Source organism: Columba livia, chromosome 3 (assembly GCF_036013475.1).
Source record: "Columba livia isolate bColLiv1 breed racing homer chromosome 3, bColLiv1.pat.W.v2, whole genome shotgun sequence".
Taxonomy (NCBI): domain Eukaryota; kingdom Metazoa; phylum Chordata; class Aves; order Columbiformes; family Columbidae; genus Columba; species Columba livia.
Window position 1 is genome coordinate 33330654 of NC_088604.1, and position 25752 is coordinate 33356405.

The following is a 25752-nucleotide window of genomic DNA, read 5'->3' on the forward strand; positions in this document are numbered from 1 at the left end:
TGAGGCTGCAATCAATCATATAAACCCTTCACACACCAATTTTAACATATCATTCACAAAGAAAACACTGAACGCCTCTTACATGTTCTTCCTTGTGCTTGGCTTGGATTTCCTTCTCCATCTGCATACAGAGCTATAACATTTATTGAGTAAGGAGTGTCAGGAGCCAAACGCTCCAGCATCACATCACGAGTGTTGCCTGGTACCACAATCTAAAACAGAAACAAAAGGCACCTTTATTTAAAAAGCTTCAGTTTATACCATATCTTGTTCAAATGAACAATTTGAATGAAATACAGGAATACAATCATGGTGCACACTTTCAAAGAAAAACAATACAAGTTTAAAAATAAAAATTCAAGAGCAGGTGTAAAATAATGACAAATACATAAGGAGTTCTTGTTCTGCAAATGGAATTGTTATTTTTTTACATTTTACATGAAAATAGTTCAGAGGAAAAAAAAAAAAAAGAAATATTCAGGAACCGAAACCAAAAAAAAAGTAAATCCTGGTTTACCGATGTATAAATGGCATACTCTAATGGGTACTAATAGACAGGTTCCCACTCATGTGTGAAATAATATGCAGTTTCACTTTACAGATGCAAATTCTTTCACTTCCGTACATAAAAATATATTCATCAGTATGGGTACAATATAGGTATACATTTTGTGTGAGACCATTCAAAGGCTTAGGCCTAAAACTGTACCTATTTCTATACAAATCCAAGAACACTTCACATCTGGAAGACAAACTTTCACCCATATCCAGACTTTGCTGCTCACCAAGACCTACTTAACACTAATAATTTGAGGTAAACAGATTGTTTAGTGGTAAAATCACATGAACTTGGCATCTGGTTTCATAATTAAGCATTTTGTAATAAATCTCTGTTGTTCCCTTGTCTCTTCTTAAAAAAAAATCTCTCTCTCTATATATATAGATTTTACCTCATCTTTACCTGCAGTATGATAAAGGATACTCAATCCTCAGTTTTAAATGGAAGGGTCTTATTTCTTTTACTTCACCAAATCAAACATTCATTTACAATGGACTGAATTCCTATAGACACAACGTTTTCAGTAGAGGGCAAACAGTTAGTCTGAGTTTATTATTATTGTTCTACACGCATTAAGGAAGCAATATCCTCCACAAACTTTTAAAGAATAGTATAAAAAACAGATTACTTACAGATTCTGACGGCCTTGGGCCAGACAGTGGAGCGTAATTAATTCTATATTGCTGTACTGGACCTGGAGCAGGTTCCCATCGGACATTCATGCTGTTTGGTGTGGGATTGTAAACCTGAATGTTTCTTGGTGTTCCTCTCTCCACTAGACCAAGGATAAATTAAACTATGCTTTACAAAGTTGCTTAGGTAAGTTCCAGTTCTACTTGAATTTACAACAGTGCTCAAAGGAAGCTGAAAAGCACATCAGCCCAAGATAAATGCATCACTTTTGTTACCACAAAATCTACAAATCTGAGAATCTCAGTGATTAGTCTTTGAGAACATCTCTGTCACGCTGCAAAGTACATCTGTTTATACTGCAAATTGAAGGTACACAACACTTTGTCACCATATGGTTAATCGGACAGGTATGAAATATAGCCACAAACTACACAGTGCAGGTCATGTTGATGTTAGGAGCTCAAACTCCCTGGAAAATTTTAAGTACATGGTAAGAATATTAGCATGGATTAACACCAATGTTTGCCATTTGTTCACCAGTATTGCTACTGGCACTACAATTAAAATTTTACTATTGAGTGGAAGCGAACAGTGAGTGGGCTGCACAACATAAGAGCTGAGCTTACTTGAGATATGTGGACTGAAAGTCTCCACTTGAATAAGCAAAGAAAACAGAATAAGTTACAGAGCTGCAGCCATAAGCAACCAGGTAAACAGATTTTCTTACACTTATGCTTTGGGGAAAATAAATTTCTACTTTTGATGTAAAATCAATTTCTAATGATCTGAGTCACTCACACAAAAATATCCTAACATTTTCTTGAAAAGGACTATTTTACTTACAAGTTCTTCCAGTGTCAGAGGTACGTCCACCATCCCCCTCTGGGAAAACTGGAACCACAGTTACAGTGTAAGGTGTGTTGGGTTCAAGAGTCCTCAGGATGACATAGTTTGTGTTTCCTGGTACTGTGGTCTACAAATTTAAAAAGAAAGGTAGAGGCATGACATTTACATAAATATGTAAAATTTCAAGCTTTTTGTATCTCTCTTACTCCTCTGCTGCATCTAATTTCTAGACTGGATGTGATAAAATCTTTACAAAAGATGAAGCCTGAAGTAACAGGGTGCATGGTATATTCTGGAATTGCCTTTTAAGAAGATTCTGTCTTGGGCTTAACAAAAATGGTTATTAAATCCTATGCTCTCCTATGTAATCCCCAAAGTTTTCTTCACTTTTGGCTCCAGAATTTGTTATACTAATCTGCAGTGATCTCTTTAATAGCTACTGTTTAGCAGCTCACAGGCATTAAAAGGTCACTATTTTAATTTAATAAATAAATAAATAAATAACACTACAACATGCTAATGGAAATACATAATGAGCAACTCACTTTATTTAGTAAAACTCCACAGAATTTAAGAATATTTATCATCAGTATCTCTCTAGATGCTATTGAAAGAGTGGCAATTCAAGTACACTTCATTTCACGGGCACAGATTGCACAGATGTGGAAAAAGTAACACAAATTGGAAAGAATATTTTCCCAATCTGCAACAAGGGTTTGCTCTTTAAAAATTTAGTAATTTTAGGAGATTAGAATAAGAGACCTGTATGGATTTTTCTGTCTTCACTAATATCATCCTGCTGACTGCCTACAGCCACATGACTTCTTAGCAATAAAAATGGACTGAAATGAGGTCTGCTGACCTAATAGCCTTTTGTACACCCTGAAGTCAGTTTTACATTTGCATTCACTTGCCTACGAATAAACAAACAAAAAATTGTGTGTGCTGTTAAGTCCCTGTGCTAAGAACGAATCCCTGAAGGTTTACTATATAAAATCTAACATCTCTAATACCTATGGGAGTAACTGACTTCCATGAAGGTGCTCTGTATTTTCTCCAGGAGAACTATGAACAGAGAAAAAGCCAGTGCATAGGCAAACAAGACCCACTTCACTCAGCAACATTTCTCTCACTACCACCATGAGCCACAGTTTATCTGGGACAGTGAGATACACATGAATTATTTACCATTTCCTCTGCACCTCCAGCTGTAGGTCCATAAAACACTTTATACTGACGAGGATTTCCTTCTGCATGATCCCATCGAACGTTCAGAGTACTGGTGGTTGGGTCATAAACTAGCAAGTTCTTCACAGTAGTGAGAGGCTCTGAAACAGATCAATGAGCTATCAGAAATGTGGAACCACATTCTCTCACCTGTGCTGTCAGATCATGCCTATGTAATGTATCATTAGGAAATTTAAAAAACAACAGGTTTTTCATGTTAAATGTTATTTCTCTTAATTAATGAGAACACATTAGCCTCATCTAATAGCATAAGGAATGCTAAACATAGTAAGAAAAATTTATTTCTGGACAGTATTTTAGAATTAGACAATGAGTTAATTAGGATTTTCTTCTTCATTCCTCACCAAACACATTGCTATGTCTGACTTTTCACTGCAGACTCAAAAGTAGACTAATTATTTTTCACTACATTTATAGTTATATAATTAATTGTTTTAAAATAGTTAATTGTTTTTTATGCCTGAAGTGCCTCTGATAACAAATCAATGCTTTCTATAGCAGGATCAAAATAATGCCATCATCATAAAACGGTACAGTCTCAAAGCGCACATTGTAAAGGTCAGTCTCTGAACTGAAGGTGCTGACAGGAAACTAGTAAACTTACACTTAATAGCACACATATGAGAGCCACATGCCTTCAGATGCTTGAAGGTGTTTGCTAAATTGTGACACAGGGCAATTAAACAGATTAAAATGAGGGAGAAGTTCCATGGTAGCACCAAGGTCTCTCTCAACCTCTAAAAGCTGGGCATCCAGTCTATGGTAGTGGTCCAGGGTTTCTCTGCAGCCAGTAGACTGACAGGCCTTCTTACTTCAGATATTTGAAACCCATCAATGGACAAATATTGATGGGATTAATTTCACCACAATAATTTTTTCTCAGCTAATTTGACAAGCAATGTATCAATGCTGTTTCCCATCTAGTAAGAATATCTCAAGAAGTTACTTACTGGTTCTGCCTCGTCCTGTCATTCGTCCCCCTTCACCATCTGCGTACATTGATGACACAGTAATAGCATATGGTGTGTCGGGCTGCAGCTTCTGTATTACCACACTGTTCTGCCGCCCTCCAACCATAGTCTGCAATAAATAAAAGGAAAATATCAAAATCACTTTTATGCTGCCCCTTTTATTCTTACTATCACAGTGAAGAATGTAAGCATTTGATGCAGAGCAGAAAACGCCATGATATATGCTGCAATGCTCTTGTGATTGGCACTGACAGTAGACATTGAACAACAGTAATATTTAGTACAAATTCATCTTAGCAAGTTTAGACAGAGTCCAGTGACACAAAGCCAGTATTCTTTAAGACCTCCAGACTTGCATATAACCACAATTATATATCAACTGCCAGTTTTGTGCCAGCACAGTGTTGCCTCTGACTGTATCATGTTGAAATCAAAGACAGCCTTTTATTCAGTTTGACAGATTTCAGATTGGTTTCTTTAGGCTCTACTCTCAGGTACAATCCAGGCATGGAATAAATTATAACACTCTGTAGATCTCTAATGTACATTTGATAGAATATCAACATTGTCTCTCCATAATTTCAAATATTTTACAAAATGATACTTCAGCTTCTAAAACATCTTTGTTAAGAGTCTAAAATTATTATGCATCTTTCATTTCAATTTTTCTTTTACATATACTCCTTCAATCATAATCTCCACCAAGTAAAAGATTTACAGTGCACTGAGAATGATACTTAGATTCTTCAGTCATGAGCTTTCGGGGTTTTAATTGTGTGAAATTACACTTATTCAAGAGCATTCTTTGTACTTTTAAGACCATCTGCACATTTTCAAAGCCTATTCAGCAAATACGTTTGTCATAACACTTAAAAGCTTCTGGTGATGAAGAACTGATAATGAGCAAGCATTTAAACATCTTCACATTTCATAGAAGTAGATTATTTTAATTTACAAGGATACATTTTATTTGTGCTCAAGCATACAAAGTTCGGTTCAAAGAAAAAACTGCTTTTAGCATCCCATCGTGGCTGTCTTCACATTTTAGTATCTGTTTGTCTTTCAAAATCCCACCGTTAATAATCATCGTGGTCCCTGGAGTTCAGTGCTCAGCTTTTGCAGTGTTGTCTTCAGGTAATCTGTACTCTTTCTTGGTACTAGGGATGTTAAATGTCAGACAGCAATAAAAACCTTCTAGAACTTCTATTTTAAATATTTCAATTGGGCCACTGTTACTGCCTACCCAGCAGCTGCAGCTTAATAAAATATCACAGTAGCAAAAAAAGCAGACAAGGAATTACTATCATATAACTGAGAATTATTTGTAGATGGATGTTAAAATGCCATGAATAAGTAAGTAAGTGTTCTGTGTGCTGCCCTCAAAAAGAGGTATTTTCCCCTGGAGTGCATCCGGTTTTGAACAGTTAAGTCTATGAAATCTGTTCTTTGCATAAATTTCAGCAGAATGATCATAATTCCTTTTTTATTCCAGTACCAGCAATTAATTACAGATATTAATCAACCTTACTGCTGTTCTTTATTCTTCCAGTGATTTCTCACTAAGCTTGTATTCAACTTCTCAATTCAGTCAACAGCTCAATTACCTCAACTTAAATGCACATTGTTCAGACTAGAGTAAAAATGGGTGCATGTGTCCAACTGATTCTAAAGTAAACATTCCTCGATAGGCTTCTAAATGTGTGATCTCCGATTACAGGAGCAAGTTAAATGTGTGTGGTTCTCATCTGAAAGTGTTCCTCTGAGTCATTTGGCAGTAACCACAACACCCTCCCACTGCAGAACAGGGCATTTTTAAGTAGCACACATTTCTGATAAACAGGCTGAACGAATTACCATTCCCAAGCTGTGTTGTGTAGGCTGCCAGAAGTCAGCACAGCTCTTGCTGACGACTCGAGGAAAGCTGGCTGATCATACAGTACTGGCTCTCCCTATCATCACAGTTGCTCAGTCATATTAAAAGACATTATAATACGTAAAACACTTCTCCAGCATATGTTTTACATGGATTTGTTTCTGCAACTGCCACTTCTGGGCAGTTATTCTGTCCCTAGCATAGTAAGTGACAGTCTCTACTGTCCACAGTATGTTCCACTGCAAAGTCCCTCTGATAGCATGTGAACCACACCATGAAAACAAATGGAAGTAATCATGGTAGTTCATTTGCTGATTGTTGGCATAACCATGTATCTGTGATTTTTAGTCTTATGTGCTGATTGACTTCTTCCTCAACACTTCACTTAGTTATATCCATAGATTATGTGATTTTCAAGAAAAGAGGCTGTATCCAAAGTTAATGTTGCTCCATAAAGAGCATTCTATCTGGGATTTGAAAGGGGAGAAATAAAAATGTGGGAATATATACTTATTCACTACAAATATAAAACTTCATCTAAAAGATGATTAATATATACACTGTTGTGCTTTAAAAATAAATTATTTTAATGGATTACTTTGCAGAAGTATCATTTTAGATTGAATAACTATAGTACATCAAAATTAGTTACCGACTGTTCAGGGCCATCCCCACTGATAGGCTGGTAAATGATCCTGTATCTCTGCACTCGACCACTGGCAGGATCCCACTTCACAGTCAAACTGTGTGAAGTTGCATTATACACTTGAAGGTTTCGTGGGCCACTCTTTGGGGCTGAGAAATGTAATAAATAAAATAATAAGTATGTAATTCAAGCAAAAAGCGTGGACAAAGACTTCATTCATAGTTTGAGGGCTGCATGAATTCCTGATCAAGAGCAGAATGCCCTAATTCTAAGACGACAAATGTGTAATATTAGTAAAATAATAAACATGTGGTAAACTAGTGTTCAATATTCTTCCAAATATACAATAATATATATTAAATTATCTCAGTTTTTTAATGTCAACATTGCTCACAGTTTAGAAAAAAAGATGGCTATGAGTTTTCTTTAATAACTCCATACCTGCAAATTCAGATTCTTACCTTGTGTGGTGATAGGTACCAAGGGTACTAGAAAAAAGTAGAAAGAGTTTTCAGAATTCTTGTATATGTATGCCTTCTGATTTAATAAGTATGAATATCAACATACAGAAACCCTTTATTTACTTACATGTTCGTTCACTGCCAATGAGGTCATCACTTTCTGACTCATCAGGATAGATGGCAGTAATTGAGATATCATATAATGTATCTGGATTCAGATTTTCAAAGACCACACTATTCTCATCCCCGTTTAAGATAGTCTTATGGAGAAATTTAAAAAAAAAAAAAAAAAACAAAACAAAAAAAAAAAGAAAAAAAAAAAAAGAAAAAAGGAAGCAAATAAATAAAGACAAAACAAACAGAGAGTGGGATATAACTTGAGTAAATTTTTACACAGTAACATCACTAAAAGTGTCTCTAAGTATGTGTTCTACACCTTCTTACTGAATTTCCATTGAGCACAACAGGAGGGCTTGCAAGTTATAGGCCACTTACTAATTACACTTCCGATTTTAAAAATATAACCTCTGAGAAACTGCCCACAAAATCTTATGGTGACTAGCCTTACCTCCTGTTTTTCTGGTCTTCCATAGGGTCCCCAGGTTATTCTATACAGAGAGACATCTGAAGCTCCATGATCCCAAGTTCCTCTGAAACTGTTTGTGGTTACATCTGTGATTCTGAGATTGACTGGTGCTGGCACAGGCTCTATTATGAGAAAAGAAAAATTATTCCACAAATATAACTACAAAATATATACAGTTAAACCAAGGAATTACTCAGACAAAGAATTTAGATTATGTAGAAGATTGACCTCCCAATTACCATGCTTCTAATGACTACAATAAAATTCTGTAGTATAACCCAGCCCACCTACACTAAGCAAATGATAGAATCATAGAATCACAGAATCATAGAATCATTTCAGTTGGAAGAGACCCTCAAGATCATCAAGTCCAACCATAAGGTTACATCACCAGGTCATCACCTGATAAAACAGACACATCTCTACCAACCCCCATAGAGGTCACAACTCACATGCCTACTCAAAACAACTGAAGTCCTGGCTCTTATGTTTTGGAGTTAGGAGGAGTGATTATGAACTCCCACACACAGAGGTCAAGCTCGTGCGTGAGTTTCTCACAGATCTTGAAATTCTTTATATAAGCCAAATAAGTCTTGACTGAATTACACCACGTATTTAGAAAGAATTCACAGAGGTTAACTGTAGGTTAAGGAGGCCAAATATTATAGTCACTAGGAAGAAATGAGTAAATAGGTAAAACCAGAGTTCTTTGGCAGAGCTTTTCTCTTTTTTCTTACACACATATTCACACAAAACCACAGCTATAGATGAAAGGCAAGCACACAAACACATTCTTAAATACACTAGGCTACAAAATGAAAAATTCAGAAGTAAAAAAAAAAAAGACATCATATGCATGTACATCAGAGTGAGGGACTTAACTTTGCTCATTTTTCTTCTAGCTCTTCTGGTTAGCTGTCTTCTTCAATCAGAAGCCAAGATCAGAATGAAGGCTTCTCTGAGCTTTCTCCTTTCAGTCTCTCACCACTCTTGTACAAAGATCACCTCTTACCATTTGTGCGACATCTTTTCCCTGCCTCTATTTGTTGAGTTCGCTCAAATGCTGCCTTTGTGATTCTCTAAAAGTACGGACTGTTTAGCATTCCATGGCACAAAATCTCTCTTGGATCAGAAGCAAGATCATGTCTCTGTAATCCTCAAACATATGCTCCAGCTTCCTACTCACTTTACTTGACTCCTGCAAGGACTTGCTAAACCTTTCTTTCACCCTCACACATATTTTCTTACTAATTCTACCCCTACACTCCTCATGCAACCACTAAGCAGAAATAATTTTGCTTTAGTTGCTGGTCTGTCACCTCTCTGCAGACTGCAGGCTCAGTGTTTACTGCAGTAAGACACTGAACTCATAGAAGATTTCCAAGGATTATTATATTGCAAATAATGCTACAAATGCAAGTAAAATACTTCTCAGATTAAATTACAATTCCACCTAAACTCAGAAATGCATTGTAACACATACAACTTAAATAGAACATAAGGCAAAAATAACCACAATAAAGCTAAACTTACGAGTGACAGCTTCTGCATTTACCGGTAGGGATTCCCCTTCGTCATATACAGCAACAACTTTTATGTTATACAGCGTTTGGGAGGAAAGGTCAGAGAGAGTAGTGCTTGTTTTGAGTCTGTCAATTTCCACCTAAGAATAAAAGCAGTGACTTAAGAATTGAAAATTGCTTTATTCTGACCCTGTATTTAATTAAATGGCAGAAATTCATGTACTGACAGAGAAGTATTCTGCACTAAATTTTGCCCTTTACTCCTAAATTTATACCTGAATATTGAGTGTTATCTACTAACTCCCCCTTGCAAAGCATATTGTCTCAGATACTCATACTACTTGTGGAGCTTTCGCTGCTTCATTCTTTTGGAAATAAGGATGCAGACTGAATGTCCAGGAAATTCTCATTCCCTTGCAAAAACACACTTAATCCTCCAAGAGCTGATTCATGCCTAGAAGTGCAATTATGGAAAGCTTCCACATAACTCAAAAACATCTCTAACAATGCTCACACATTCTGACAGTGGACAAAGGGGCTATCATATCTCTATTCCACTACCCTGTCCTCCTAATTGTAAGCTGGTTCTTAGGGCTAGGCAAGATAACAGGCAGAGAGTAGAAATGTCTATTGATCAAAGTATGGGAAAAGTCTCCAGGATTTTTCCTCTCTGGAGGAGGAGAAATAGGGGAGTACGCAAAGAAATCTATCTCATGCTAATTCAGTTTCCAAGAAATCAGTACCCTTTCCTGACTGGAGTCACCATGAACTTTATTCTTGGTAGTGGCTTGTTATACTACTTATACTATTATTTTAGTAACCTAGCTCCTCAAAATAAAACTGTTTTCTAGTACTTTCAAGACTCTTCCTGTCATTTACCTCCTTTACATCAGCTTCTTCAGCTATTTTGTATCTTAGGATGTATTTTCGAACATTTCCTGGGGCAGGATCCCAAAGGACATTCATGCTGCTGTGAGTAACATCCTGAATTGTTAAGCCTCTGGGTCCAGGCAAAGGTACTGTAAAAATAGCAACAGTAGCAAGTGAAAATACTGTTCATGGCAAAGGGATAGGTCTCTCAGATAAATAATTGAATTATTTTCATGGATTTCGTTGAAATGGAGACAATAACATTCTGGGAATTTCGTTGCTCTGACCATTAGGTGAGATAACTAAGTAGTTTATTGTCCCAGCAATGAGCAGAATAGCTATAAACTCCAGTAGCTCCACCTTTTTAAATTACAAGCACAATACTTTTGGAAGTATCAGTGCTTAGATCATAACTTTTGTTGGTAACAGCAACTTTTCATGTACAGTTAAGGGTTTAATATTTTTTAAGAACATCCAAATAACCGTAATGAGTGCATCTAGCCCAGAAATACCTCTGCCAATAGGAAATATCTAAGGAAAGACATAAAAAAGTAAACCATGTTTAGATCAATTTTCTCTTGATATGGGATGTTTCCTTAGCATTTCCTATACTTTAAAGAATGTCTGAATTCAGGAACAAGGTTTCTAAGTTAATGCAAGAAAAACTGAGACATTATTTAAAACACTATAACCTGGAGATTGTCAAGACAACTTTCTTCATTATTCAAGGAAGAAACTTTTTTCTTCCTCTTTTAATAGTTAGTCCCTTTTAATCGAAATAATCTCTAAGATCTTTTGGAAATGTATGAGTGTTAGTAAACATGGACAAGATGGTCTTCTAAATAAAACAGACTGTATAGAAACTCTTTCATGAAATAAAATTGAAATTAAATGTTGCTGAAACAATAACAAGGCAAAAATCAAGATGTCCATACATGTCACTTCCTGGGTGGTGAGTGGGTCACTGGTGATATCACCAAATAATACATAAGCTGTTAAAGTGTACTCAGTGTTGGGGATGAGATCTACCAGCTGCACTTCATTCACTGATGGTCCAACACGCATCTGCACATGAAAAATAACACACCATGTTTAAAAACTGAAGGAAGCAATGGCAGAAAAGCAAGCAATGATTTAACCTCAAGGGAATTTTGTTTGTGAGATTCACAGTATATTTTCAGCTTCCTGACTGATGTAATTGTATACAATATCCCAGTAAGTTAACCATACTTCAAGAAGTACATGCCATTTTCTTTTGACTGTTATGATAGATCAAGAAAATCTATCAGCTTTTCTTAATTTATTTTTTGTAGAGAACAGGTAGTGAAGATAAGTTCTCTTACCTCTTTCTCTGTGGTTGGGACTGTGGCATTCGCAGGTTCATATGTTAACAAATAACCAGTAGCTCCATTGAGAGGTTCCCATCTCACTCGCATGGAAGTTGATCCAATGTCATAAACATTCAAGTTTCTGACTGAAGAGATTGGCACTGTCAAGTAAAAAAAGTACATATTAATTTATTTCCTTCACCTTCTCCTTTCATACTTCACATCACAGGTAGTACCACTGAGAATATTGTACATGGGTATTAGGGTACATTACAGGTAGTGGAAAGGTGATCTGCAAGAAGTGGTACTTTAAGTTCGTTTAAGAATGAGGCAATGGTTGTCACATTTTGAACATGCTACAGATTTGCTATACACACAGCTAAAACTGTCTTACACGTCTGCACTGGAACACTTGAATGTTCTAAAAAGCAACATTAGCTCGCATAAATGCTCTAATATGAAACAATATGACTGATTTGGGATCTATACTTGTAAAAGGAATTTTTGTACTTTCTTCTTGTTTTCTATATTTCTCAAATTATTTAATAAACATCAAAAATTGTCACATATTTCATATAAATAATGTACATAGTTTAACAGTTCCTGACAAGCCTAATACAGAACAATCAAAGAAATGAAATAAACATCTAACATTCAGTATTCTTAAAGGGTCAGGAAAGTCACTCTATGTTGCATTTAGCACAAATATACCTAAATCCATCATATAGACCACTAATAGTAGAAATGTGCCTAAGTTATGTCTCATAGAAGTGATGTAATTACCTTGAACTGGATTTTTGTTAATCTTATAAAATTAAATTGAATTACTATCATATTCTGGCTGCTAGTAGCAGAAATTAATTATCTGGCACAGAAAAAAAAAAAGGAAGTAAATGTTTGTCTATGATCAGATTTCAGGAATTTATAAACTCTGTCTCGTAATTCATGTCTGTTGCTCTAGTCTCGTACAGCTGTGCTTTATGAGCCTGGAGAGAAGCTGGGACAAACATTTTTTACCACACTGCAGTTACACTTTCTTAAAGTTTTCCAGACAAGATCTGAACAACCGGTGTGACACAACACAATTTGGTCATTCAAATTAAAAATGCTGTTGCCTCTAAGAAGAAATCCCATAGTGCTAAAAGTTCTACTGGGCAGTTACCCAGATGCCAGCTGCATGTTAACATGTTACTCAAGTTCCATTTGTAACTTACAAGTTGTTTCCCTGCCGATCAGAGGTTCACTGCTTTCATCTTCTACCACAGAAAACACATTAACAACATATTCTGTTTCAGGTTTCAGATCTTTCAGAACTGTAGTTGTTTCCATCCTACTTACATAAAACTACATAAAAGAGAAGCAATATTAACCACTGTACAACAAATGCATTTGTAATCTTTTCTCTAAGAAAAAAAAAATCATTCCTTGTGAAACTTTTCAGAAATAAATGGCATAGAACTAAAAACAAGTATGGTCTTAATCTTTTGTGAATTTTGTCTGACAATATACCATTATTTTTGCAAAGCAAGTTGTAGGGAAATCTCAGACAGACAGTCGTTTTCAATAGAGCTGGATATATCTAGGAGAACTCATTGCCCATTCTGCCTTCACACACGGTTTACATTTTTATATTACACAGGAACATAAAGAAAGTGCCAGGGATATATGTTACCACCTTGGAAAAAAGTTCTAACACTCAGAATAATCTAGATGGTTACAGCACATGGCATTAGGAACACCTTGCAGAACAGAAATGACAGCAAGCAGTCAAGCTCTAAAGTCAGTGTGCACTGGAATGACTGCTCCAACCTTAATCAAAGGTCAAATTCTGAGGTTGTGATTTATCAAGATGGAATTCTCCATGAGTCAAATCTGAGTTAAGATTTAAAAGTCTCATTCAGAGATGGGAAATTCAGAGTTAGGTACAGAGAGTCATCTAACATCATTCTCCTAAATACTGTTCTCTCTGGTTGAAGAAAGTGATGAGTAATTCAGATTGCCTAGAATCAAGGGTTGCCAGTTAACGGCTCTCTATGCAGAGAACTAATAACCACAAGATGAGTTTGACCATGTTCATTAAACAGTTTGGAGGATATGCTTAGGCACAGATTCAAAGTACCATCATGTAGTGTTAATCTAAGCACTACCTCACAACCTGTATCACTCACTGTCTTTTTTTCTATTAACAAGAAAAAGTACTAAGAAGACAGTGAACCGTGAGTATGCTCAGAAAATTTATGCTACAGACATAATTAAATCAATATATGACAGTGGAATATGAACAGAAAGGATTTACTAGAAATACCAGTCAACTTTTTTTAAGAAATACATTTTACTCCTGGATTTATGATTTAAATTTTTAAAAAATCATTTTTATGCTCCTGCTTCTTGTTATTTTGTGTGTCATTTACCAAGGCAAGATATTCTTGACCTTGGGAGTCTTTTTTCATTTGCTGTTATACAGCAAACACACAAACTTCAAAGTGACATTAATGTGATGTGGAAGCCCAAGTCAGAGATGAACATATAGTACAAACCTGTTGAGGGCTACCTCCAGAGGTAGGGTAATATTCAACTCTGTATCTATCAACACTCTCAGGAGGTGGACTCCATCTCAGCCTGAAAGAACGAGGTGTCACTTCTGAAATAACTAGGTTAGAAGGAGGTGGCAAATCACCTACAAGTGAAAGCAAATTAAAAAATTATTGATTTATCTTATATCATCAGAAATAAAAACAGGAGACAAAAAATACTTAGGAAAAACAAAACAAACCCCATCACACTAGGTGCTTGCTTATATTTTTGTTTCTTCATGAATTTCTAAAACAACTGTATGAAGAGATAGCTCACCATCACTCCTTCAAGACCAAACAAACCCACTATCATTCCTATTCCACCTTCAACACCAGTGTTTCACTGGAGAACCATCAACTAACATCACTGTTTTTTCACACCAGGCTTTGCTTTTGGGCTGTCAGACATTAATACTTGAGCAGTGCAGCATCAAAGAACCTGCCACACCGAGCAAAAAGGTGACACACTGAGCAACATACTTCCCAATTCTGGGAGAGAAGGCGGCACATCCAGCCATGTCATGCTGTGTTAGGTATAACACAGTCATTGTTAAAAGGAAAGGAAGAACCCCTGCAGGGTAGTCCAGGTGGTCTGCACAACTTCCTCACACCAGCAGCTGAAAAAACAGCCAAGAGCTACACAGTGCTCCTAGCAAGTAATAAAAAGGAATTAGCAGTGCAAGCACGTAAATGGAAAAAATTATGAATTAGATTGAAAATATCATGTACCTGGACCTTTCACACTGTTACACAGATTCGTGGTTACATCATCAACAATGCTAGCCAGGAAGGAGAAATCTGCAACGTTGTAAGCATGGATGTCATCTGGATCCGTTGCAATCTGCTTCAATTCATTTTCATCTGCATTTTTAATACCTTACAGAGAAGACATGAAAACAAAACTTGATAGAAATGACAGCCACGAAACACAAAGCCATGAACTTAAGTTCCTAAACACATGCTTTGAATACCCTTTTAGGTACTTATGTATGTTGTCACTTCCCTGTGCAGATGAGTAGGAGGGGGCTGGCATGGGCCACCTCATCATATAATACTTACCAATTGCATAAAGTTCCACTCCCTCATCTCTGAGTCTTCTTGAAGGGGTGACTACATCATCTTGTGATTTGCCATCAGTTATGAGAACACCAATTTTGCGAGCTCTGGGCCTTAAGCCTGCATCTTGTCTGAAGCTATTTTTTAAGATGAAATCCAAGGCCATTCCTAACATGATGCAAAGAAGGCAACCATCACTATAAACTATTTCCACATAGTAGTCATAACAAAGGAGTATTTCATCCTAGTGATTTCACCCTGACAACATCATTCCACAATTTACTTCCTTCTAGAATCACTTGGAATCTAGTTGCAGCCCATCATCTAGAGTTACCAGCAACTGATACTATTTCAGCCCTTTCAAAGTCTCTAATCTCTTATCTTTTATGCATCACCCTCCTATCTGATCTCCTCTAGCCTCCCTTCTGGGTCCTCACCTTGTCTTCATCCCAACCTTGACAAGGAGCTGCCTTTTCTTCTTCTTCTATGCTCAACAGCAACACAAGCTCTTTATCACCCAGGCTCTCCTCCATCACTTCTCTTCAGGTTTCCGCTGAATTTATGTCTACGTGCTATGCCTGTTCTCTTCCAAACATACTGAATTGAACTGTAAGGTCCTTTCATCACAGGCAAATTTGAGCTCACTGAACATTACTGAGGTCAACTACTGGAGTTGTTTTTATTGGAGCTTGGGGAAAATCCTGGCAGTGTGACATACCTGTTAGAGTATTGCCTCCTTTGTATGGTAAGTTGGCTACAGCCTCTAACAAAGCCTGTTTGGTTTGGTAAGCATTGAGATTCCATTCTGTCCTGGGATCTCCACTATATTGTGCAAGACCTGGAAGAAAAGCCATCATTATGCAGTTATTATGTGGCTGTGTAGTAGTTATACCTCATTTTTCCCTCCAACGTATGAAGACTTACCAATCTGTACTTTGTCAGGACCAATATCAAAAACTTCAACAATACGGGCAATGAAGTTCCTGATAGTTTTGAAATTTGGCCGCCCGATACTCCATGAGCCGTCCACCAGCAGCACGATATCAGCTTCTGCTCTGGTTCTACATTCTAGACCTGCCATGTCAACCAGACAAATGAAACCTTAGCATGATAGCTTTCAACCAGGAAAATATAGCCTTAGCATGATAGCTTTCTTTCCCCATCCTTTTATGTGACATATGTTGAGTTAGCTTCCAAAATAGCTCTATTTTCATTCACTGGCAGTCTTTCAAGTATGACCTACTTGTGAACATTATTCACACTAGTCACTGGTTCCATGGCAAAAGCTGTATAAATTTGTTCATGTATGTCTCCTTTTATAAGTAAGTCTTCACAAATGCCAAGGCCAGTGCTGCTCTTTGTTGTCATGCCATCATCTGTTTCAGTCTTTAAAGACGGTTGATAACTTGTTTTCAGAGATTTTGAAAAAGACTACTAAGCTAACCACTGACATGGCCATGAGCATTATCAGATTATCCAAATTTACAGTATTTGCGTCTGTCATGGTTGACTAACATACTGCTCAATTTCAAATATGTAATAGTGGAGTTAATAACATATAATACAACCATTTTCAAATAAATAACATTTCTGAATTTTCAGGGGAAAAAGATATAGTAAATACAGGTGGTATAGAAGTTTGCACATCCAGGAAAGAAAGAACACAATTTAAAGAAAATACACAAACATAAACGCAGGTCAAGAGATAGAGATGGGACAAGAACAAACATTTATATAAAGCTGCAATGTTCTGAAAAGGTAGGAAGTTATATCAGATATCTGCAGTTTACAAATTACACAATAAAATATGCATCATATTGTTTTCATCACAAGGAAAATCACAAAATATTTGTACAAAACAGAGAGACACAATTATTTTATCCACAGCCATTTGAAAAAAGAAAAAAAAAAATAAAGATCCTTGCTCTCTCTCTTTTCTTGTAGATTGTGTTACCAGCTGCAAATTTTCTGGCTTCCAGCCATCAGAGCTTCTGGTCTTTATATGGAAGAAATCCCATTGAGAAAAATCAGCCACACTCATCACAGTTGAAAGATATTGTGATTTCATATATGTTCCACATAATTGATCCAACACTGTAGGCTCATGAATAAAACTATTCCATGTACCTGGGGGTTAAAAGCATGATCCTCTTCTGCATAGAAAATATAGATCTAGTCTTTAGTCAGGACAATAAAATCAGTTGGGAGTAAGGTTTAAGTAAAACCATGTTAGTTCAAAAAATTACATGCATAAATTTAATATGGAAGTTAAAGTTAGCTTCATGTACAATATAAAAGTTAAATTATTTTGACTTTTATTTTTCTTCCAACTACCATAGTTCCCCACATGGAAAATTCCAGCAAAGGCACCAGATCTAGGGTGACTTTTTTTCCCCTATTAATAAATAATGTACTATTACATTTACAGTCCCAGATATAAAATTCATTTTTCACATTAACCATGACTCAAATCCATGCATTAGTAAAACTAATTAGCTTAAAGAATATAACACTGGAGACAGAAATGACAGCTGCTGTAATAAAAAATAACAAACCACCTTTGGTGCAATTTTTTTTCTGGCAGACTTATTACAGCGTTACTCTAAAGTAACTGATGGTCTGTTATGTAGTTTTTCTCAGTTTTATCCTCTTGTATTAGACAGAATAGGACAGCAATTAATTAAGAAGTCTCTAAAAATGTTGTCAATAAAGTTGCACAAGGGGAATATTTTTTGCACAGCCCAGTGTGGAACCAAGGCATCAAAGAGGTTAAGTGAAAACAATATAGAGTAAATTGTTAGAAACATTTTCTTTCTTTAAACTCTGAAAAGCCTTTGCAGTTAGGTTCTTTCTCCTAACAAATTCTCTCTGATGGATATGCTAGCCTCAGAATGGCAGAGGAGAAAAATCTTTACATGTATACTTGGCTACTAATAAGCAAAGACCTGATTTCCATGAAGGAGGACTGAGCCCCAAAACTCTCCTCATCCAATATTAATTAAGAGTATGGAGACACAACTACTAGCATGCAAAGGCCCAAGGAAGCTGCTATCATAACATTCATAAAAAATTTGACTGGAAGGTTTAGCTACACAGGGAGAAATTCCCAAACAGACAGAGGACAGCACTCAGCAATTGCATTTCTGAACTAAGTCTCCTCCTTCTATATTTAAAAAAAAAAAAAAAAAAAAAAAATTAAATAATGTTTCATACCATCTCAAATAATACACAACAACACTGGGACATTCCCAACTATCAGATCTTTGTTCATTATGACATCTTAGTCTTAAAAGGAAAAGTCACCATATAAGGACAAGCCAAGGGCTAAAGATCTGCTTAAAATCCTTTGTTCTACTCCTGTGAACACCCCTGTAGATAAGCCACGATCTCTGTTCAAGAATTTGACCTTGTGATTTAACACAGATGTGGATGGCTTGAAAATGTAATGCAGATGGCTTTGAGTAACCAGCAAAACGTGGTTGCCTGAGTTACTGTCTTCATAAGATCATCTACAGGGTGCAGAGGATTAGAATTGTGAAGTGGGGCATACTTAGTAGTCATTTCAGACTAGAGGTTATGTCATCAGGGTAGGGAGTATACTGAATCCTGTAAATAAGTATTTGTGTACATTAAATAAATGATAAAAATATTGGTAAATTTTTGGTCTTTTTTTTTAATCCAAAAGCCAAGACTGCCTTTTCTTCAATTCAATCACGTTTACCTCTAGATAAAAATGGCTCCGAAGTGGTATCTGAAAGGGTGGTCATCTCTTGTCCAACCAGAGGGCTGCTCTCTCCTCCATCAAACATTCCAAAAACATTTACCTTATAGGTAGTTCCTGCCCTGCAATAGTTAAAGAAAGGCACTGTAACTAAAGTTACTTGGCTAACTAAAAGCTGACATTTCACTTATGAAATTCTCACAGAAAAACATCCCCCGTGGAAAAGATGTTAAAAAGTGAAGCCCAAAGATTTCCACAAGAGAATGAAGTTTTGACAATGTAAAACCTGAATCTAGATTCCATACTTAAATTTATAGCTTTCTTCATTCAAGTAATTTAAGACTAATTAAGGCTAATATGATAAGTAATTAATGATTCTACTTTAGTATATTTGCATAACAGATTTTGACGTGGTCTTAAGCCTACTTTATAAATCCAGGCCTCCAGGAAAATAAATCAAGAACTAAACTAGGCTTTTTTTAACATGAGGTAAGGAACTTTTGGGAGGAAACTTTAGAAATCCCAACTTTCTCCAGTGTCCCATTAGCTTTCTCATATGTGAAATGCAGAACACAACCTCTGCCCACATCTTTGCCTCCTTCAGTTCCTGTGAGAAGTGGTTTGAATAAGCTCACAAAAAGCCCTGCCAGGTGCCTTTCAGAGACTGCATAACAAGATCCTTGTAGCTTATTGACAAAATTACTTCCTTACTTACAGTAGATTTTGCCAGGCATTTCAATCCCAGATCATGATTGAACAAAACCCTAAGATGAAGTTATTTACAAAAAAAAGGACATGAATTATTATTATCCATACCTAAGCTCCTCCAATACCACTGTGCTGTCATATGGCCCAACTATTAATTCTCCAAGACTCCTGTCATCTTCAGTAGGGTGGAAAGTTACTTTGTACCCCTTCACTCGCCCTGGGGCTGGCTCCCAGGTTACTCGGAAACTTGACATAGTTGAATCAGAAGTTCTCAGATTCCTAGGTGGCTTAAAAGGAGATGCTGCAAGGATGGAAAAATGGATTTAAATCAAGTCTGGGTATGGAGAAAAAAAAAAAAAAAAAAAAAGTATGCTTTTATGTAAAAATCTATAAAATCTATATGCAAATCTAGTATTAGTGGCAGCCCTAAACTCTTTGTGTCTTTCCTTTGACATAAAGACAAGTATGAAGAGGTGAAAGGTGAGATTCGCTTCCCCTAATTTTAGCCATCTAACCAACAGCTAAGTGGGTATGTTTGTGATCAAGGCTCCCTCTACGGTCAACAGACTGAGGGATAGATAGTAATTCATCTTGCCTATCTTAAACTTCCATCTGATCTTCCAACAAATATTGGCAATAGGTGGACTAACCACCATCAGTCTTCCTTTTCATTAATTATAGACTAGCCCTCTCTCTTTTAAATGGCAACAAGAGGTGAGCCATATAGATCAAAAGAGAGATATGGGAACAGCTTCCACTCAAACGGACACTGGAAAAATCAGAATTTACTGCGGGCAAAAGTTACAGCCAGCTTATACTCAGTCATCAGTATCACTTTTCAATTTGCTCCCTCAGAGTTCTGGGTCTCACAGGTCAGAGCATGGAAAGGGTGGAAGCAAGGAAGTTTTTGTAGAAAAGGTCCTGCCAACAGTCCTCTCCCTTTACATGCTCAGAGCCTGGCAGTTCAAACAACTTCACCAACCACAGTATGTCAAAAAATAATTCTTCAGGGGGGTGCCAGCCAAACAGCATGAGGTTTTTAGGTCAAGAGCAACTTCCTCTGAAGACTGATGGCTACCCAGTGCAGGTCAGTACTCAGAGACAGACAGTGGTCAATAAGCCTGCTGCTAGCTTCTGCATCACTTTTGCTCCTGCATCAATCTGAAGTGCAGTCATAGAAATACTGCAGCAGCATAATCTCAAAGTTGTAAAAATGGGAATCAGAGTAAATGGAAAGTCAGCACTATAGCTTTGGAGTGAAAATGTGGAGGGGAAAAAGTGAGTTTGTCTTATCCCTGTGCCTATGCAATTATTTAACTATAGCTGAAAGGTCATCAATATCTTCAGATTGTGAATTCTGATAAGAAACAGTGGACATAAGTCCAGTATTTTCAACTAGAGTTTACACTGTATTTACACTCTCAATATCAACACTAAAAAGCTGTGCCCAGACTATGCCATAGTGAAGTTTCCAATAAATCAAACCTCTAACATTTTCTTCAGTTTGCATATAAATTCATGATCTTGGCAGACTCTGCTATACTTTTCTGTGTATCATGGTTATTAATTTTAAGCACAAAACTTTAATTATCAAATCTTGTACTAACTTGTAATACATACCTGTTGTTCCTTCTGCTTTTCTTGATTTTCCTTGTCCAAAATCATAAATTGGAACAACACTGAGGTCATATGTAGTTCGCGGCTTAAGTCGCTTTAACACTATGCTTGTAGCAGGGGCATTTACTCTTCCAAACATCTGTCTTCCTCCAGTGCGTGGTCGGTAGTACACACGATAAGACAAGACTTTCCCAGGTGAAGGCTGCCACGTAACTCTCATTGAATTTTCTGTCTCGTTGTCTACTGTCACAGTCCTGGCATTTGGTGACACTTTTCAGTGTAAAAATATGGATAAATGTTTACTTTGTCACATAAAGATATGTTCAAATGCATGCCTACAAAATTCCTACAAAATGCCATATTAATAAAATTTAAAAAAAAAAAAAAGGTGCCCTCTTTAAAATGACAGTATTTTATTGTGGGGAAGACACACGGAAATGTCGGAGACCATTGTTAAATTATCTTTTAATTGCAATTGTCTCAACAAATATAAGTGTTTTTTTCCAGTACAGAGGAAAAAAGAGGAAAAAAAAAAAAGGAAGTATAGATTACATGATGACACAGCATAATTGGGAGTTTTATTTAGCCACACTTTTCAAAAATCTGTTAAGCAATGGATTCAGCACTCTCAAAATGAGAGTGATAAACTATAAAGCCATTGTTTTTTTATGAACACAATGTCCTATACAGTTTAGATTTTGTAAGTTTTGAATTTGCAGTTCTGATAATCTACTGGTAAATACCTAAACTGCTGGGTGTTGGGCTACATACAAACTATCCTGCAAATTGTGATGAGTGACTTTTCAAACGCTTGGAAAATCACTAACCACTGTTTGCAGGATAGTATATGTGCTGAAATAGGCACATCAACTAATAAAACATTTTCTCTACAAATTGCAGCACTCAGCTTCTAGGAGATATTTTCCAGACTGTACAAATGTTACAAATGATCTGAAGTGAACTGAAAGGTATGTAATGCTGGCTGTCAGCTGGAATAAGCCATCTAGGTTTTGGCAAAACAGAACCTTCTTGGCATGCCAGAATTGGTCCATATTTCATCACACGGTAAGGCAGGCTTTGCAGGCTGCAGTATCCTCTCCCAGTCCTAGGAACTAAGGCTTTCTAATTGTGTTTGCAAAAGAAAGATGCAGTGCTAGTTAGTCTCAGGTCTGGGTCTATCGATAGGCCTGACAGCAAGTTCCTTTAGGAGCAACAAACAGCACGACCAAGCTGTCTACTTAACCTGTAGAAGGCTGGAGAGCTAATGTTGCTGTTCTTGCAAAAAGAAGGAAGATGGAGGGTAGCAGTCTGCTTTGGCTCTGGGGAGTCAGCTCTTACCAATGGCAGCAATCCCTACTCTTGCAAGGCCTTAAGAGCAGCTCTACTGGGTCAAGGACAAAGGTTAACATAGTTCAGCAGCCTGTCTCCAACAGTAGTCAAAACAGATGCTTAGGAACGAGAACAAGAACGTGTAAACACATATGTTGCTTGCCCAGAGCACTCCCTCAGGCTTTGTCTTCACATGACCCCTTTAGGCAAACAACAGAAACATCAAGGCTGATCCAGGGCATCCCTTCATTCATTTTGTCTTGTCTACTTGCCAGTTCTTGCTGTACAGCAATAACCTATCCCTGGCCCCTCAGTGTTTTTCAATTTGCCTAAACTGCAGGAGAGACTTGAGCCTGCTTTGACTAATAGTACCTAATGTTTATCAAATAAGAAAAAAGACGAGCCTCAGGAAAGGTAAATAACAAACATCAAAATCACCCAGTGAGCCTCAGTTTGAGGACTGTGAAGACTGGAAAGGGAAATAGCTTGGAAAGGAAATTCATTGATTCTGTAGGCATTTACCCCACCATTTCTCCTTATTTTATCCATAATATTTCTTCCACCTGATTTCCAGCAGTTACACAAAACCTATGACAGTCTGGCTTCGGAGTAATTTGCAGACAAAATCACATCTAAAGCTGGAAGTAATTGTTGCTGAATCCAGATCTACATGACATAGAAGATGTTTTCCTTGTTTTTCATGGTCAAGCAAAAATCCAGAATTGACTGATCCAAGGTGGCATTTTGTTCTTAGGGGGAGGGGGAACCACTTTTCAGAAAAAAACAAAACTAAGAAAAATAAGGTCCATTTTCTTTAAAATACAATGATTTTACCAAAAACAGAACGTTACATATGGTAGTAATGTTGTGCTACACTCACCATCAGTAAAAGCCTCTCCTTCTACTGGGTCTCCCTCTCCACTGCTGTAGGTTGCATATACTGAAATCCTGTATTTAGTCTCTGGCTCCAAGCCTTCTAGCACAGCATCCACTGTTTTTCCAGGGACCCTCTTCTCTCCCATTGTATCATCATAGAGTGATTTCCATACTATCCTATAATCATGAACTGCTCCTGGAGCTGGTGTCCATGATAACCCAACTGTAGTGTCAGTTATGTCTGTTGTAATCAAATTACGTGGCGAACCACGTTCTGCAAGAAATAAAAGAGCGAATTGTCTTTAAAGTACAAATAGTGACAGTTAGCAAAGCACAAATGGAGAAGCAAATTGATCATAAGAGCAAAATCAAACTTTTCACATCAATATTAGTTTGAATAACATATATTTGTAGTTTCAAGAGGAAACTGATGGAATTTTCAACGAAATGTTTAAAGCTGACTTTAGACTGTGAATCATTCTAACCCTTATCATGCAGGATATTTAGCAGTTTTGCTTTAGAATGTGTAAAATAAAAATGGCATTAATCAAAGACTTGGAATGTGCTTAGATGTGCTACAGCTCATTTGAGTAGGTTTTAAGTCTCAAGTAAATAATTTTATTTCATTCATCTTCATCCTCATATGTGTAACTTTCTTCTGAGGAGTAAATAAAAGATTTTCACCTGAGTGAAACAGTCCTTTCTCCGACAAACTTATCTTCTTATCTAATAGCACTATTCTTATCTTCCAGAGTACCACTTACCAGATCTACCAGCTATGTCATTTTATGTTTATAACTAATGTGCAGTGTGTTTACTTCATGCCACAGTTACAGTAGAAAACATTCTCCATCTTTCCACTCATAAGACTTGTACCTCTTTCCTCCCTGTAGTTTGTTCCAGCCAGCTTGGAATGAAGGAAACAGCTCATTAGTCTGTGAAATCCAGTTGTCAGCTGAATGCATGAGTGTCACCTAACACACCAGAGTAATTCCACTGCTTTAATATGGAGCTTATGGCTCTGAAGTGGTGCAGTGAAAGATGTGCCTCTGTTTAATGTTTAATGTACATTTATAACATATGTTCAATTTTCCTATTCCAGTGGCTGGCTTTTGATGGCAGGAAAGGAGCACGGACTGGTGGGTTTAGTGCAATGGCTTCATGTTAGCAAAATCTGCAAAAGGGATCTACAAAACCAGATCCACATACACACAGAAGCGCTTGGTTCTTTGGTGTGTATCTGTGTGGCCTACAGGACACTCCTGAGAGACTGCTTAGCAAGAGGACTTCAACACTTGAGGTGGTCTCACGGCCTCACAGTTAAGTTTACCTACACTGATAAAAATGTATCCCTATATTATACCACAGCAGCCACAGGACCAGAGTCAAATTTTGAACACAGAGAAATTAAGTTCCTATCCAATTTCCACTGCTTAGGCTCGTTACAAGAACAGGCCTCACTGTTTTCAGAAGCATAAAGAAGCTTCAGTCCAAGACTGAGCAACTAGTTGCTCAGTCATACAACGTGTTTTCACTTTTCATATTCATTTGTCTTTTGTTTCCACCACAAATCTGCAACATTTCCAAACTTAATCCCACAGGACCAAACAGAACTATTAATACCCATAGAAAGGCTTCATTTTGGAAATATCTCATAGCCAGCACAACTTCATTAAAACTGGGTGAACGAATCCCACTTGGCTTAACGATTAATGGAAATTAATATCGACCTATCTGAAAACAAGGTTTACAGTATAATAAAGATTCATCAGATACACAGATTACAGAATCAGAGAGTATCACAAAGCTGACTCTCAAATATAGCAAGTAGAGCATGTAACAGTATTCCTTTGTGTTATGGAGGGGTTTCTGATTTTAATTCACAGTCTTGGGACATCCTACCATGTTCTTCTGGAGGCGATTCTTTTTCTACCCTAACTCTACATCGGTTCTTACAATTTTACTCTTCAAACCAATTTTTTTTACAATATAAATCACCACAACTTATGGCATGTTCTATTAAAAAAAAAAAAAAAAAAAAAAAAGTTAAGATACAGTGTTTTTGGTAAAGTTAACTTGTTTATCATTTCACAACAGCCGTTTCATATAGTGAAAAAGTTTTAGTGAAAAGGTCTGATTCAACTCATGCTTCATGCAGTCTCACTGAATTCAATGACTACACTAAATGAAAGCCAGGGCTGAATCTAAACTCCAAAGACCAATTTTCCTGGAAGCCTGAAAAAAAGATTTGCCTTCAAAAGTAAATTACACCAATTTTTCTGTCTGCTCTTAAGCTTTTACTCCCAAACCTTGGCTTTTTCATACAAT

At 36.8% G+C, this 25752-nt stretch overlaps 1 protein-coding gene across 13 annotated transcripts in view; it reads right to left on the reverse strand.

Annotated features, from left to right (window-relative positions):
• The window catches only part of COL12A1 (collagen type XII alpha 1 chain), a 102548-nt gene that overhangs the window by 45820 nt on the left and 30976 nt on the right, over nt 1-25752 (reverse strand). For 8 of the 13 annotated variants that reach the window (XM_065056315.1, XM_065056317.1, XM_065056314.1 and 5 more), the window contains 23 exons: nt 23429-23698; nt 21223-21489; nt 19711-19903; nt 18895-19016; nt 16098-16247; nt 15892-16011; nt 15177-15341; nt 14847-14993; nt 14082-14221; nt 12759-12888; nt 11560-11705; nt 11152-11281; nt 10226-10365; nt 9357-9486; nt 7806-7945; nt 7365-7497; nt 7238-7264; nt 6783-6925; nt 4237-4366; nt 3227-3366; nt 2036-2165; nt 1192-1334; nt 83-212 (listed from right to left, as the gene is read on the reverse strand). In XM_065056315.1, coding sequence (XP_064912387.1) covers nt 83-212; nt 1192-1334; nt 2036-2165; nt 3227-3366; nt 4237-4366; nt 6783-6925; nt 7238-7264; nt 7365-7497; nt 7806-7945; nt 9357-9486; nt 10226-10365; nt 11152-11281; nt 11560-11705; nt 12759-12888; nt 14082-14221; nt 14847-14993; nt 15177-15341; nt 15892-16011; nt 16098-16247; nt 18895-19016; nt 19711-19903; nt 21223-21489; nt 23429-23698 — 3366 coding nt within the window. The remainder of the gene's footprint in view (nt 1-82; nt 213-1191; nt 1335-2035; nt 2166-3226; nt 3367-4236; nt 4367-6782; nt 6926-7237; nt 7265-7364; nt 7498-7805; nt 7946-9356; nt 9487-10225; nt 10366-11151; nt 11282-11559; nt 11706-12758; nt 12889-14081; nt 14222-14846; nt 14994-15176; nt 15342-15891; nt 16012-16097; nt 16248-18894; nt 19017-19710; nt 19904-21222; nt 21490-23428; nt 23699-25752) is intronic. The other 5 variants (XM_065056323.1, XM_065056325.1, XM_065056324.1 and 2 more) reach the window with 1 other exon arrangement.